The sequence below is a fragment of the Lagenorhynchus albirostris genome, chromosome 12 (genome assembly GCF_949774975.1).
Source record: "Lagenorhynchus albirostris chromosome 12, mLagAlb1.1, whole genome shotgun sequence".
NCBI classification, from domain to species: Eukaryota; Metazoa; Chordata; class Mammalia; order Artiodactyla; family Delphinidae; genus Lagenorhynchus; species Lagenorhynchus albirostris.
In genome coordinates this window covers 48,438,430-48,455,090 of record NC_083106.1, presented here as the reverse complement: position 1 = coordinate 48,455,090, position 16,661 = coordinate 48,438,430, and the positions used below count along the sequence as shown (strand labels likewise).

The following is a 16,661-nucleotide window of genomic DNA, read 5'->3' as shown; positions in this document are numbered from 1 at the left end:
GATCAGAAAATGTAAGCCCCAGATATTATCAGAACATTGAGGGGAGGAAAGGTACTGGACCTCTCACAGCACACGGCTCAAACCATTTTAAGTATTAAACAAAGAGTGAACCCAGAAGCTGGAAAAAATATGGTCATCTGACTGTCACAATATAATCTCAACAAATCTACATGTGTGTTAGAAAAGGTGGGTAACAGGCAGCAGTAAGCAAACACCAGGATTTAAACCATTTTAACATTCACTGCATGGCAGTGGTCTCAAAACAAAGACCTTGGATAACTATGATGACATTCCCATGAATGGTTACAGAGGACCAAAACATATTCTCAGTATCCCTGTTGGAAGCCTAGGACCATTCTTCTCATGTTGAGGATGGCAAAACTCTAGCACAAGAGTCTCCTGGACTCGACTGAGGCAAGTGTAGGTTGCCCTGAGGCTATTTCCACAGCAGGGGTTGGCAAATGTTTTCTGTAAAGAGTCAGATAGTAAATATTTTAGACCTTGCAGAGCCAAGAGGCAAAATCAAGGATATTAAGTAGATTCTTACATAATAAGAGAGAAGATAAATTTCTACATTTTTATTGATAAAATTCAACATATAATAAAAATTGTGCAGAATGTTTTGTAACATAGATATACTATATTACTTTTGGATAGTATTTTGCTTCATTGGGGTTCAAAGTCAGTGTTTCCTAACATCAAGTCAACTGAAAATGTTTATCTTATAAAAACCATTCTTTACTCATGGGCCATACAAAAACAGGTACAGGCTGGATGTGGCTTCAAATCTCTGTAGTATAGTCACTGTTGTCTGAAGCAAAGTCAAGACTGGGAGCTCTGTTCCAAGAGTCTGTGGTGTAAAACCCTGACTGAGAAATTAAGAGATCTGGAGGGGGCTTTAGAAAAGCTCTTGAAAGATCCAAATGTTCCTCAAACACATTGGTCTAGTACCCCAGCGGATTGAAATAACCGTTTTTCAGCCCTATTTACTAAGCACCTGCTTTGTGCTAATGCTATCATAGTCTCTGGGGATAGAGTGGTGAGCAGAACAGATGAGCCCCTACCTTCATAGGAGATGAAACTGCAAACAAGAATTAGAGAAGGAAAAAATATCAGAGAGTGGGAATGCCATAGAGAAAATAAGAGAAGGTATTAGAAGAGCAACTGGGATAGGGAGCTACTTTGGATAAAGTAGTTTAGTAAGGAGTTCCTTTTCCTCAACATTCTTATCAATCTTTGTTTTATCAGACATTTTGCACTGTTCCAATATGACTGGGGGTGAAAATAATCCCACTGTGTTTTGATTTGCTTATTCTGCTTATTGGTAGGATTTATCATCTCTCTGCACTCACACTCTCTCTTTCCATATTATAATTATATTATATTATATTGTTATTTGATAGTTATATATGTGTTATATATGTATGTCTTCCAGGTTCCCTCTTCTGTTAACTCCTAGTTAATGCCCTGTTTGTTTTACTGTTCAGTTGTTTATCTTTTTTCTTATTGTTTTGTTGGGTTTTTTTAAACTTTGAAATATTAATCCTTTATTTGTGATATGCATTGCAGATATCCTCTCCCAGCCTATGACTTGCCTTTTAACTCTGTGGTGTCTTTTGTTTACATGAAGATTTTAATTTTCAGCTGGTAAATGATCTATCTGACGTGAGACTTGGTTGTTAGCTGCCCATTTCATTGGGCAAATTGAAAGAGTCACGGATTGTGAGTTTAAACCTTCATCCCATCCCTTTTAGTTATGTCTTACTCACATTTATTAATGTCTCTAGCCTCAGCTCCCTCATCTGAAAAATAAGGACAATTCCTACCTTGCAGATTTTTTGTGAGAATTGAGTGAAAGAATACTAGCATTGGGCTTCCCTGGTGGTGCAGTGGTTGAGAGTCCGCCTGCCGATGCAGGGGACACGGGTTCATGCCCCGGTCCGGGAAGATCCCACATGCCGCGGAGAGGCTGGGCCCGTGAGCCATGGCTGCTGAGCCTGCGTGTCTGGAGCCTGTGCTCCGCAACGGGAGAGGCCACAACAGTGAGAGGCCCACGTACCGCAAAAAAATAAATAAATAAAAATAATAAAATGCATACAAAGTACCAAGTAGAATAATACGCACTTAATTATTAGACTAAAATGTGGAAGACAGAACCAGAAAAACAGTTTAGCAATTAGCTCTTTCACCCACAATTACTCCAGTGGCCCCTCCTGAACTAAAGAAGCAGCAGAGTTACAGTAAGCGGCAGTTAATAGGAGATTTATAAACATTCTTTTCAGTGAAAATTGTATTTTGAAAGCTTGGAAACACATTTTATACAGTCAACCCTAACATGGACGAAAATTATTTAACAGAGCAATGTTGTAAAAGATATTTGTAACTGGATTTAAGAGAAAAAAATCACAAACTTATATGAAAAAGTAAGTCTTAACAATTTTATAATAAATGAGTTACATGAGGAATAAGTTTATAATAAAAATGCTAACAAAAATTTAATATTTACTTTAGCTTTTATTTTTTATTTTTTTTTATTGGAGTATAATTGCTTTACAATGGTATGTTAGTTTCAGCTTCACAACAAAATGAATCAGTTATATATATACATATGTTCCCATATCTCTTCCCGCTTGCGTCTCCCTGCCTCCCACCCTCCCTATCCCACCCCTCCAGGTGGTCACAAAGCACCGAGCTGATCTCCCTGTGCTATGCGGCTGCTTCCCACTAGCTATCTACCTTACGTTTGGTAGTGTATACATGTCCATGCCTCTTTATTGCTTTGTCACCGTTTACCCTTCCCCCTCCCCATAGCCTCAAGTCCATTCTCTAGTAAGTCTGTGTCTTTACACCTGTTTCCCCCCTAGGTTTTTCATGACATTCTTTTTTCTTAAATTCCATATATATGTGTTAGCATACGGTATTTGTCTCTCTCTTTCTGACTTACTTCAGTCTGTATGACAGACTCTAGGTCTATCCACCTCACTACAAATAGCTCAATTTCGTCTCTTTTTATGGCTGAGTAATATTCCATTGTATATATGTGCCACATCTTCTTTATCCATTCATCCGATGATGGACACTTAGGTTGTTTTCATCTCTGGGCTATTGTAAATAGAGCTGCAATGAACATTTTGGTACATGACTCTTTTTGAATTATGGTTTTCTCAGGGTATATGCCCAGTAGTGGGATTGCTGGGTCATATGGTAGTTCTATTTGTAGCTTTTTAAGGAACCTCCATACTGTTCTCCACAGTGGCTGTATCAATTTACATTCCCACCAACAGTGTAAGAGGGTTCCCTTTTCTCCACACCCTCTCCAGCATTTATTGTTTCTAGATTTTTTGATGATGGCCATTCTGACTGGTGTGAGATGATATCTCATTGTAGTTTTGATTTGCATTTCTCTAATGATTAGTGATGTTGAGCATTCTTTCATGTGTTTGTTGGCACTCTGTATATCTTCTTTGGAGAAATGTCTATTTAGGTCTTCTGCCCATTTTTGGATTGGGTTGTTTGTTCTTTTGTTATTAAGCTGCATGAGCTGCTTATAAATTTTGGAGATTAATCCTTTGTCAGTTGCTTCATTTGCAAATATTTTCTCCCATTCTGAGGGTTGTCTTTTGGTCTTCTTTATGGTTTCCTTTGCTGCGCAAAAGCTTTTAAGTTTCATTAGGTCCCATTTGTTTACTTTTGTTTTTATTTCCATTTCTCTAGGAGGTGGGTCAAAAAGGACCTTGCTGTGATTTATGTCATAGAGTGTTCTGCCTATGTTTTCCTCTAAGAGTTTGACAGTTTCTGGCCTTACATTTAGGTCTTTAATCCATTTTGAGCTTATTTTTGTGTATGGTGTTACGGAGTGATCTAATCTCATACTTTTACATGTACCTGTCCAGTTTTCCCAGCACCACTTATGGAATAGGCTGTCCTTTCTCCACTGTACATTTCTGCCTCCTTTGTCAAAGGTAAGGTGACCATATGTGCGTGGGTTTATCTCTGGGCTTTCTATCCTGTTCCATTGATCTATATTTCTGTTTTTGTGCCAGTACCATACTGTCTTGATTACTGTAGCTTTGTAGTATAGTCTGAAGTCAGGAAGCCTGATTCCTCCAGCTCCATTTTTTGTTCTCAAGATTGCTTTGGCTATTCGGGGTCTTTTGTGTTTCCATACAAATTGTGAGATTTTTTGTTCTAGTTCTGTGAAAAATGCCAGTGGTAGTTTCATAGGGATTGCATTGAATCTGTAGATTGCTTTGGGTAGTAGAGTCATTTTCACAATGTTGATTCTTCCAATCCAAGAACATGGTATATCTCTCCATCTATTTGTATCATTTTTAATTTCTTTCATCAGTGTCTTATAATTTTCTGCATACAGGTCTTTTGTCTCCTTAGGTAGGTTTATTCCTAGGTATTTTATTCTTTTTGTTGCAATGGTAAATGGGAGTGTTTTCTGGATTTCACTTTCAGATTTTTCATCCTTAGTGTATAGGAATGCCAGAGATTTCTGTGCATTAATTTTATATCCTGCTACTTTACCAAATTCATTGATTAGCTCTAGTAGTTTTCTGGTAGCATCTTTAGGATTCTGTATGTATAGTATCATGTCATCTGCAAACAGTGACAGCTTTACTTCTTCTTTTCCGATTTGGATTCCTTTTATTTCCTTTTCTTCTCTGATTGCTGTGGCTAAAACTTCCAAAACTATGTTGAATAAGAGTGGTGAGAGTGGGCAACCTTGTCTTGTTCCTGATCTTAGTGGAAATGCTTTCAGTTTTTCACCACTGAGGACGATGTTGGCTGTGGGTTTGTCATATATGGCCTTTATTATGTTGAGGAAAGTTCCCTCTATGCCTACTTTCTGCAGGGTTTTTATCATAAATGGGTGTTGAATTTTGTCAAAAGCTTTCTCTGCATCTATTGAGATGATCATATGGTTTTTCTCCTTCAATTTGTTAATATGGTGTATCACGTTGATTGATTTGCGTATATTGAAGAATCCTTGCATTCCTGGAATAAACCCCACTTGATCATGGTGTATGATCCGTTTAATGTGCTGTTGGATTCTGTTTGCTAGTATTTTGTTGAGGATCTTTGCATCTATGTTCATTCCAGCACCTCTGATGGCTCAGCATATTATATATGCTTTAAATTTCAAGAATAATAAAAGAAGTATTAAAAATTCCAATGAATATTGTGCTTTACACCACACAGACACACGTGCCTATACCTTTTTGAGATTCAGGGGCTAGTGTCACAGCCAGCAATACGAGGCTGAACAGAGACAATCTTCATTTACAGGACTATTTCCATAGGCCAGGTGTTTTCACCTACTCACTCTCCTTTAACCTTCATGAGTTAAGTACTACTACATTTTTACAGAGGAGGAAACTAAAGTTCAGACAGGGTATGCCACTTGTCCACATCCAGTAAGTAGGGGAGCAGAATTTAAACTTCTGACCTCAAGTGTAAAATTACGAGCCCATCTTAGAGGTGAGGATGCATCATAATGAAGTGTTTTCATGACATTTGCAAATACAAGTAAATAAGTCTCCTAGGATCTCACGCGTTACTTGGCTTCTCTATATTCTACCCCAAAAATTGCTGAAAGAAGAGGTCTCCTTCCATATGTGACTGAATCCTTCTGCACTCAATAGGCATGTGTTTTGCTAATTAGGGTTTTTTTTTTTTTTTTTTTTTTTTTTTGCTGTACACGGGCCTCTCGCTGCCGTGACCTCTCCCGTTGCGGAGCACAGACTCCGGATGCACAGGCCCAGCGGCCATGGCTCACGGGCCCAGCAGCTCCGCAGCATATGGGTTCTTCCCAGACCGGGTCACGAACCCGCGTCCCCTGCATCGGCAGGCGGACTCTCAACCACTGCACCACCAGGGAAGCCCTAATTAGGATTTTAAATTGATTTGTTGTGCTGCACTCAAAGTAGATGGAAAATAAACTAAAAATACTGTTGTCATTGTGCGCAATAGCAAACACTATACAACATGAATACTGCCTCTGATTTGTGGCCAGATTCTGAAAACAAGCTTGGAAGTCTTTCAGCTTGCTCTAACTAAAAATGAGTAAGCGATTGCCATGAAGATGCATTTAAACATGGAGTTTGATTCATCTCACCAGAGGCCTTCGGTTCATTTACACTCATGGCTTTATTTATTCAAATAACTTGCCCTTTTTCTCCGCAGAACTGCAGACCATCATCCCATCATTGCTCTGCACAAAGAATCTAACATAAACACGTCAACGAGAATCACTGTACTTAACAAACTCCAGGACATGCCACAGCACTGTTTATAAGATGTAAATCGCGTCTTGTTTTATTTCACTGTTCTGCTAAATTCAGATGTCTGCTTCATTTTAGATCTACATCCCCTGAAAAGAGCCTCGCATGCTTTATTCAATACTGCCAAATGTGCAGATTCAGTGAGGCACTGGAAATGGCAAGCATGAAACATGACCTAGACGATGTCCATTTAGATACGGATGATTGAAGTGTTACCATAGTGTGGTGACCGTAAGTGCTGCTCACCAAACAGTTCCTGTCTCTGACTTCTGAGCATATGGCAGACCCCTGGCCTCCTGCACTGGGTAAGGCCCAGCAAACAGCTCTGGTCATTGGATTGTGAGCAGGAGTGTTATATCTGGCTTCTGGTCAGGGCATTTAACAATGCCACGCAAGACTCTCTAGAGCACTCACTGCTCTGCCGAGGTGACAGGCAATGTTCCAGACTGGGGTCCAGAGAGAGGATGAAGACAGCATAGAGCAGCACCCCACTCCTGCCAACCAGCAATGGATACGCAGCATAAGCAAGACAAACCTTTGTTGGTAAGCGTCCTGAGATTTGAGGGTTGTCTGTGATCACAGCATAAACTGGCCTCCCCTGCCCGATACCCTAGACAAATGGTGCCGTGAAAAAGGGCTTGGTGTTTCTAGTGATAAGTCAGCAGATTTGTATGATTTAGTATCTGGTGCTAAATGTTATTATCTTGTCAGGGAAAGGTCCCTTAGCCCATAGTTCACTTGGACCCCAATCATCATGTTCCAAAATCTGAATTAAATAGAGCAAGCAAAATTGAAGAGGGAAAGCTACAGCTGTAACCTTCCCAACTGCCAACTCTAATTTATTGATCTGCCAAGGTTCTTGGTTGTAAACAACAGAAACCACTCTGGCTAGTTAAGTAGAAAAGGAATTAATTAAAGATTTATTAGCTTACAGAATCTCAAGAGCAGGAGGAACACCACCGTGGACACCAGCGTAGACCGCACTACCGCACCACTGGGCACAGACTCCATGGCTCATTTCACCACCCTAGGCACTGGATGTCTCTGCTAGAACCTGGAGCTCTGTGATCCTTGTGCTGAAGCTTGCTTCTTCAAATCTCTGAAGTACAATCCAAACTCTCACGCGGGTGTATGTGAATGGTAAAGCCCAGGTCACAAGAATGCCCTTTAGGGCCAAGGAAATTTATTTTTTACCTTTTTCTTAGAAAGGTGGAGAATTCCTCAAACACAGGAAGGGAATCCAAAGGTGTGGCCAAAAAAGAATGATAAATACCCATTACACCTTTGGTAATGGGTAATACGGATAACTAACGTACTCAATACTCATTTTAGTCCATAATCAAGTTCCGAGAGCTGTCCTGGTTTCTGCAGCTCTTTCTTCAGTTCTACCCTAGTACCCTTCCGATCAATCCGTTTTTACTAGTTTCAGTTGGGTCTGTCACTTGCAACCTAGAGAGTCCTGATGCAGAAGTAATCATATGTTAAAGAATCCCAAACCAACCAGTTGCAAAAAGGGCTATAAATATTCAGATGCTCTGAAGAATTTTTCAGATCTTTTTTGCAAAGTAACTTTCTGAACTGACAGACAAAAAATCAAAGAACATAAAATTCTAATAACTTTGGTTTGAGAACCCTAATGGGGATCACGGGATGAATACTGATTATATTTACCTTCTCCACAAAAGTCCTCACAAATAACGTTTTACTGGTGGTCCAGTGGTTAAGACTCTGCTTACAATGCAGGGGGCGCCGGTTTGATCCCTGGTTGGGGAACTAAGATCCCACATGCCACGTGGCACGGCCAAAAAAATATATATTGCCTAAGTATAGATCTTGTGTATATATACCAAACTGAATAAAAAATCAGAAGTATGTACAAGGTACCAACTTATTGCTGAGTGCTACTTGGAAGTAAGGCTATCTTTAACAGTTTTAAATAGAGAAACAGTTAACCAATAAAGAAATACACACACACAGAGGCACAGAGGCTAAGCTCCGAGATTATTATTTTTAAAAAAGACCTACACTCTATTTCCAGGTGCTCAGAAAGTCTCTCCTTTCTCTAAAAATGGCTCCCTGCACAGGGACAGGGGCTGCTGGGCTATTTGTGGCCTGTGGTTAGTGCTGGCTGACCCAAGGTGAGTATCTAAGAGACCAAACCCAGGAGTTGAGGGAGGTGAGTCTTACTGTGGTGGACCTGGAGGGAGAAGCCCAAGGAAAGCTGGGAATTCTAGAGTAACCTATTCTTTCTCTCCTCAACAGTATGATCATTTAACTCTTCCTCCAATTCAGTGGTAAATTCCAAAGTTTCAATACATTTATTTAATTCTTTTTTTTTTTTTTTTTGCTTAAGCTAGGCCAGAGTCCATCTTTCTTGTTTATAATCAAAAGAATATTGTATTAACTAAGTACACTCCCCTATAATCTTACTCTCCCCAATAGCCAACTCTAGCCTTAGGTAACTCAACTCTCTTGACTAGGAATGACTTAAAAGACCTTCAGCTTCTGTGTATTTAAGTATTTATGTGCCATGCTACCATTGAGCTTTAGCAGCATTAACCTCGCTTGTCACTTTTTAGGAAAAACAATTGCAAATTTTTTTTTAAATAATAGTTTTATTTTTTTACATCTTTATTGGAATATAATTGCTTTACAATGGTGTGTTAGTTTCTGCTTTATAACAAGGTGAATCAGCTATACATATAGATATATCCCCATATCTCCTCCCTCTTGCATCTCCCTCCCACTCTCCCTATCCCAACCCTCTAGGTGGTCACAAAGCACCGAGCTGATCTCCCTGTGCTATGCGGCTGCTTCCCACTAGCTATCTATTTTACGTTTGGTAGTGTACATGTCCATGCCACTCTCACTTCGTCCCAGCTTACCCTTCCCCTCCCCGTGTGCTCAAGTCCATTCTCTATGTCTGCGTCTTTATTCCTGTCCTGCCCCTAGGTTCTTCAGAACCTTTTTTTTTTTTAGATTCCATATATACGTGTTAGCATATGGTATTTGTTTGTCTCTTGCTGACTTACTTCACTCTATATGACAGTCTCTAGGTCCATCCACCTCACTGCAAATAACTCACTTTCATTTCTTTTTATGGCTGAGTAATATTCCATGGAATATACGTTCCACATCTTTTTTATCCATTCATCTGGACAATTGCAAATTTTGACATCTGGCTCAGAGGTTGAAACTTCAAATGCCTTCACAGATCAGACAGATAATATAAAGGGAGACAGTGCTGAACTGGACTCCACTGGACACTATATGTCATATCTGAAGATATTTATGTTTAGATACTTAAAAACACCGTGTGGCTCAAACAAAATTCTTCACGGGTCCAATTTACCGCCCTGAGCCATAAACTAACAAGCCACCTTGCTATTAGTTTAAATTACATGTGGTCCTAGACTAGAAGGCTAAAACTCAATTTTGTTTCAGTCATTCGAGCAGAATAAAAATGCTTCTTGGACAGCAAATTTTCCCACCCTGTTTTAGCAGAAAACTCTATAGGTCATTAATGGGATTGATGTGAGGTATCTAAGAGGACTCAGGGGCTGCTTTTAGAGAAGCTTATCAACGCTAGCATCTCATGGTAAATGAAGCAGGCACCTGTTACTTTCTATGAATCACAGAATAAAGAGCCAAACTCCTTATAAGGACTCCAAAGGTGTCATAACACAGATGGAAAAAAATCAAATGTCTACCACTCTTAACAGTCTCCAGTTTAACTACACAGCTCTGATTCTCTTCACAGACCAAAAATGAAATCCAATTCGAGAAAACCAATAAGGCTTTCTATTCCTTGGAGAAAATGAACTGGACAAATTGCACACAAAAAAAACTAAAATCTCCACCACCAATTGTTGAAAACAGTGGGGCCTCCATTAGCAGTTTCTTTGCCCACAGAATGCTCTCTGAGGAACTGCGGGGTTTGGAAGGAGTGCAGAAGCCTATTCTCCACCTACAGCACATCAAAGTTTTCATCAGAACCTGCTTTTCTTTGCGAAACTAAGCAACTGCTCTTTCACACCCACATATTGCTGGAGCACATTCAATTACCCTCAACGACTGCTTAAAATGAAAATGCTTTGCCTCCTGAGGACAATGTGAGAGGATTAATGAATGTTGTTCTTGAAGGACAGAAGTGTAGGGATACAGCAGAAACCTAAGTAGCTGGAAACTACTGCTGGGCCATATTTTACAAGCAATTCAAACCTACCTTCAAGTATTTTGTAAAGAAGAATAATGTTTAAGGCAGTTGGATATATCAAGGGGCATACTATGCCATTTTTCCTCCTTCTTGATGACCATCATGGAATTAGAAAACTAAGAGGATAACAAGAAGTGATGAAGAAAGACTAACTTTTGCCATATGGTTTTTCAGGAGAAGAGGAAACAGCACTTTTTTTCCCCTGACACATTGTTCCAAAGGATCTGTAACTAACAAACCAAGCCAGCACATTGCTGGGTTCTGTAGGCCTGTGACTCAGAAGTCACTTTTCTACCCAACATATTAAATGTCAAGCAAAATACATCCGATAAGAGAGAAGAAAATTTCTTCAGGAAGCTTGTCTCCTGTATGAATACTAATGAAACAAAATTCATATTTTAAGGCAATACGAGAAAAATTTAAACATAAGATTCTTTTCTCTGCCTGTTTGGACCTCCTCCTTTCCTTCCAGCGTGCACTGTGCATCTGCATTATACATTAACCAGACCACCCCAATGGCAGAAATACCCGCTTAACCATAAAGATCAATTTTTCTTCTTCTGGAGCCAGCCATGTAATTCCTTAGAAGTTAAACTTCCTTTCTCAATCCTGTAAAAGGTCACGATGACCCACCACTCACCTTATACATGCAGACTTTTTGGTGAACTTTATGTACAATGTTAATATATCATTTCCCTAAAAGATAGCAACTGGTACAGAACAGACTGGGTCAGATGACCTGGGGAGATATTGGGCCTCAACTAATGTAAATTCTTAGCTTAAATACTTACTTAGGACCTTATTAATGTTACTAGCTATATTACTTGTAGTCCGCCTATTTTACAATATAATTGTTTCTTGTACTGCCAAATGTGTGATGGAGCCTCCAATAAAATGAATGATGATGAGGCAACTTGAAACAAATGCCCAAATATATAGTCCTGTAAGATCACAGATTGTAATAGTGTAACTCTAGATATAAGAAAAAGCAACAACAGGCAAGCATTTCCTAGACTATAACAGACTAGTAAGACAAGTAGTCCAGAGGCTTTTGACTATTGTTAACAGGGCCTACTCTAGTAACAGCATGTTGAATAGCCTATCAATGAAATCCCTGACTGACCTGGGAATGCGCATTCCTAGTGCTGTGAGACAAATTGATCATGAAATGCCTCCCAAACTTAGGTCAAAATTAAGACCAAAAGGGAGGGGATTGTAAAATAAACAATGTTGCCCACCATCTAGTTCTACAAGAATCAAGTTATTAGCCACTGCAGTCACTGACCTACAATACACCCTGAGAAAGGAATTGTGGGCAAAATCAGGATGAGGCACTGTGCTCTGAGAAAACCGGCAGAATAGGCCTTCAGATAGATATTTTCAGGAGAAAATTCATGAACACAGTTTCTTTCATCTTCCCATACTTAGAAAAGCACTAAAACCATTAACTAAGATATCTGTTCCTTACGAATAATAGTAACCCTTCACCAAGTTGTGTGCTTGATTGCACTTAGCCCTTCTCTAAAATCACTTATATCCTGGCCTCTCCCTTTACCTCTTTGGAACAGTTCTCAGAGCTCTCTGAGAGACTGTCTCCTGGGTTATAATCCTCAGTTTGGCTCAAATAAAATTTTCCATTTCTTTCTTAGATAGACCACTGATTAATTATTTTGTCAACAGTACTTCTCCTGTGCATATGAGACATATATTTTGCTGCTGTCTTTTAGGTGGATTGCCAACGTGTAAAAGAAACATCTACCCAAGATTGTAGAAAAAAGCATAAATCATGAAGACCATCATTAGTCCTCTATTAACGCCCCCTAGAATAACTTTACCCATGTAATCATAGTAAACGTCTGTTTAAGAAAGAAAAACCATAAAGAAACACAGACAGAAAACAGAAAGAAAGGAAAGGAATGAAATAGAATTATAGTGGTATTTGTAGGCTTAAAGCCTCTGTAATATACAAAAATATATGGGTTCCAGGGGAGTCGTAATCACATAAGACACTATTTATCCATCATGTCTCATTTGTCCTCAATTCATAATGCTGTAAGATTAGAACCCCTGATGTGAAAGAAGATTTACTATTTAGAGCTATTTCTTTCTTTCTTAGGTTGGTGAAAGAAGGGGATGAGAAAAGAGGAAAAGAATTATACCGGAACTACACTTCACTTCTCTTTTTTATAATAGATTATTTTCTTTGAGAGAAGCATAAGCTATGATTAAAGTGGCAATATAATTGCTAAATTTTTGAGCCTCTAACACCTGCAAAGGAAGCATGTTGACAAGAAACACTCAGCAACCCAATTATTTCATGCAGGTTCTCATCCACCCAGAAAGCCATCCTCAAAATAGAATGGAACTTTTTCTCCTTCACCAATCTGGTAGGTGCCTACGGCAAAGTAACCAAGAACCTAAATAACATTATTTATCATTATCCACAACAAACAAAATTTAAATAAAATAGGATCCAAGGAGTTTAACACATAGCTTCCAAACTTTAATTATATCAATTATTTAACTGTGCATTCAGTTTATATTACACCTTGTCTTGATGGGAGGCTAAAAAGGAACAAGACTTGTTCCCTGAGAGATAAGGGACATTGCACTCTGTTCCCAGAAGTGGGAGAACAGATTAGATAACTGGTCTTTCCAGTTTTGAGGAACATTTTAATTCAACTGTGAAATAATGGAAAAATGAAATAAATTCAAGATTTCTACTATCTAGGAATTTGGGAAGCTTAGAATGTATACCTTGAAAATAAGAAAATAAATAACTAAGTAGCTAGGGAAAAGAAAATCCAGGGAATTTTTTTTCTTTAAGAGGCTAAAAACTAAAACAATACTTTAAAAATAGTAATTTTTAATTGCTATTTTCACTCAATTCTTTCTTATATATTTTTAACCAAAGACACTTAGAGTTATACGTAATAGGTTGAAATAATAAGATTCTTATTTGTTTTACTTATTGGTGTCTTGGGAGTAAGCATTTACTAAGGGTCACTTTGGGAAATGTGATCCTTTCCATCACAAACAACTGTGCAGACAAAACATTCAATCTGAAATAGATTATTAGGTCAAAACACGTACAAAGCAACTCACAAATCAGAATGCACTTCTGTTGTCTCCCAAACTGGCAAAGATAAGCAAGGAAGTAGGAATGATGAGTAAAGGTTTCCAGGCCACGATCCTTGACCTGAATGTTCAAGGGTGGAAAGGGCATGAATCATAGGAAAGAAGGATGGGGGTAAAAGCATCAGTGTAAACCAAAGGAATATAAATAGGTTATAACAAAGGACATTTAGCAAATGGCTGAGGCTAAAGACTTGGGACAGATTAGTGAAAATTAAAGCTACCATTATTGAATGCTTACAACATGTAAGGTTCGATGCAAATATTTCCTTTTTTGGGGGGGAGAAGTATAGTTGTTTTACAGTGTTGTGTTACTTTCTACTGTACAGTGAAGTGAATCAGCCATATGAATGTTTCTTTTTTTTTAATTTAATTTAATTTTAATAAAACTGAGCCCCAGGGCTCAGACTCAGATCTCTGTCTTTGTTAGCCACCCTCACTGCCCAGATGATCTCCTGCAGTCTCATGGCTTTAAAAGGACCACTTGTACACTGATGACTCCCACACCTCTATCTTCAGCCTGGACATTTCCTCCACCTCCAGACTCATATGTCCAACTGCCTATTTGACATTTCCACATGGATGTCCAAAGGATATCTCAAATTCAAGATGTTTAAAACAAAACTCCTGATTTCCATCCACTCCACCGAAAACACAAAACTAAACAAACAAACAAACAAAAAAACCTACTCCTTTCTCATCTTCCTGCAAAATATATCCAATATTGGACCACTTCTCACACCTCCACTTCAACCATCCTATCTAAGCCACCACTATCTCCTGCAGGAATCACTACAGCAGCCTCCTAAAGGAGGTGGATTTGAACTTACTCTCCAGTAGCCCTCTGAGTCTATGCATTTCAAACCTTTCCATTTGTAGGACAGGCTCCAGTTATCGATTCTGTTATCTGAAGTGGAGACTGAGACTAATCATTTAAGAATGATTCTTGAACAGGTGAAACGGAAACAACGGAGGCTGAGAGCAGATGTGAAAGGGCAAGTGCAAGGTGGGATTGAAGGTGCCAAGGATGGAACATTTGAGGACATCCAGAGGGACAAAAAAACCTGAACTCCTAAGAAATATCAAATCCTAGGTCAAAGGTCCCCTCCGGGTTAGCCTTTCTTGACTCCCCAGGCAGAGTTCAAGACCTTAAGTATAGCAATGGTCACAGTACTGGATGTCTGTGCTGTGTGCCTCCTTCACTAGACTCTGAGCTCATATTGTGTCCCCAGCACCTGAAGCAGCACTGGGGACCTGGTAAGCCCTTGGCAAAAGAGTGTTGAAAAGCCTTTAACAAAACATGGTATCATGGAAAGTGCATTAGGATCATGAAGAAGTGACTACATTCTTCTAGAAAAGCAAATTAGGACTTTACATAGGAAATGACGTTTCAGATATATATATATATATATGAGTTTATCCAGGAAGATAAACACTGATGGCCTAGACAGGGACAGCAGCGGTGTGGAAAGACAGAGGGCAAGGCTTGGAGAGGAAGTGAGGGAAAGGAAAACAGTAGTAGAAATTGGTGGACATGATATTGAAAAGTAAGGTAGAAGTTAAAGAAAGCAGCAGAGTCCAAGGAAGAGTTTTTCTTTCTTCCCAATAGTGGGGTGGTGGGGAAGCTGGAGGGATGCAGGGAGGATGTTTCAAAGAAAAGAGGGAAAGCAAGGCAAAGGACGTTGTTAGGGTTGATGGGTATAAAGACCAGGCAAGCTCATACCTGCAGTTCTTAATCTTTTCACTCCCAAATACCAAGTAAATTATGGAGCTCCAACAGGTGGATAGGAGGCCAGAGGCTTAACAATCAGAGGTTAAAATTGAGTAAGATAACGACTAAATGTGTGAGCCAAGAAGTTAATGAGGGAGTGAGACCAACACTGTTGGTGTTGTAAGAAAAACCCCGGTTATTACTACAGTCCTCCAAGTTCCAATTAACTTCCCATTAAGTGGTGCTGGGGGCTCGACTTCTCACCCCACACCCAACAACCTGCCAAAGTCTGCGGTGGAATTCAAGGAAATTTCGACTAAGTGTATCTTCATCACCGCGATGAAGGTAGAATGGAAAAGCAATTCACAGTGGATACCCACCCAGCTTTGTCCAGGCCTCAAGGAGAAAACGGGGAGGGGCACAAAACATCAACAAAACCACAACTTTCTTTTCCTGGCCTTGTAAATCGCTCACGCCCTCCCTCCCCAAAAGATAAGCTCCTTGAGAGCAGGGCTTGGTCCTTCCCTCCTGGATGCCCGCATAGCAGGGGGCCTGGCACACAGTGGGCGCTCAGCAAATACTGGTTGAATATTGAATGAGGGCTCTGTAGCGAGGACCGGGAGGGGGATCCGGGTCTAAGGCCCAAGACTGTATCTTTTGCAACTGACCTTACGGCGGGGACGCCCGCGCGGAGGGCAGCAGCCCGGCTCCTGCGTCCCGCTCCCGCCGCCCCCCGGCGGCGCTCGGCGCCCGCTGCGCACGTACGTCACCTGCCTCCGGCTGGCACCGCGCCGCTGGGCCGGCGCGGGCGGTAGGGGCGGCTCGGGCGGTCGGGGGGCCAGGCCCGGCAGGCCGCTGCGGGCCGGGGGCTGGGCCCCGGCGCGCCGCAGCTCCGTGCAGAGCCGCAGGCCGAGCAGCAGAGCAGCGCCGAGCAGACAGCGGTGCAGGGCACCGCAGCCCCTTCCCGGTAGCCTCTCCCACGCCATGGCGGGCCGGGCCCGGGGCTGCGCTCCGCCGCCCGCACGCGCCGACCCGCAGCCCGGAGGTGGCCCCTCGGGCCGAGCTGCCAACTGTGGCGACTCCCACGCGGGCCGGGGCGCGGGCTCGGACCCGCCTCCCTTCCTCCGTCCAAGGAAGCCTCGGCGTAACCTTATCCAGCCCGGTCGAGAGCGCCCGGCTGGCAGGGGAGAGGGACGACGGGCCAGGAGGGGTCCCGGCGGCGCAGGCGACGGCAGGCGGCACGCAGGCGGCTCGGCTAAGCCAGACTCCGGGCCCAGCCCCACCTTGAGGGTCCCGGAGGAGGCGACCC

General features: G+C 41.1%; 1 protein-coding gene across 2 annotated transcripts in view; it reads right to left on the bottom strand.

Annotated features, from left to right (window-relative positions):
• Positions 1–16,409, bottom strand: part of METTL24 (methyltransferase like 24) — a 120,953-nt gene extending 104,544 nt beyond the window's left edge. For both annotated transcript variants that reach the window (XR_009543762.1, XM_060167429.1), the window contains exon 1: positions 16,021–16,409. Coding sequence is in view for 1 of the 2 variants with exons in the window: in XM_060167429.1 (XP_060023412.1) it covers positions 16,021–16,338 (318 nt within the window). In the remaining variant the exon portion in view is untranslated. The remainder of the gene's footprint in view (positions 1–16,020) is intronic.
• Between the last annotated feature and the right edge of the window lie 252 nt (positions 16,410–16,661).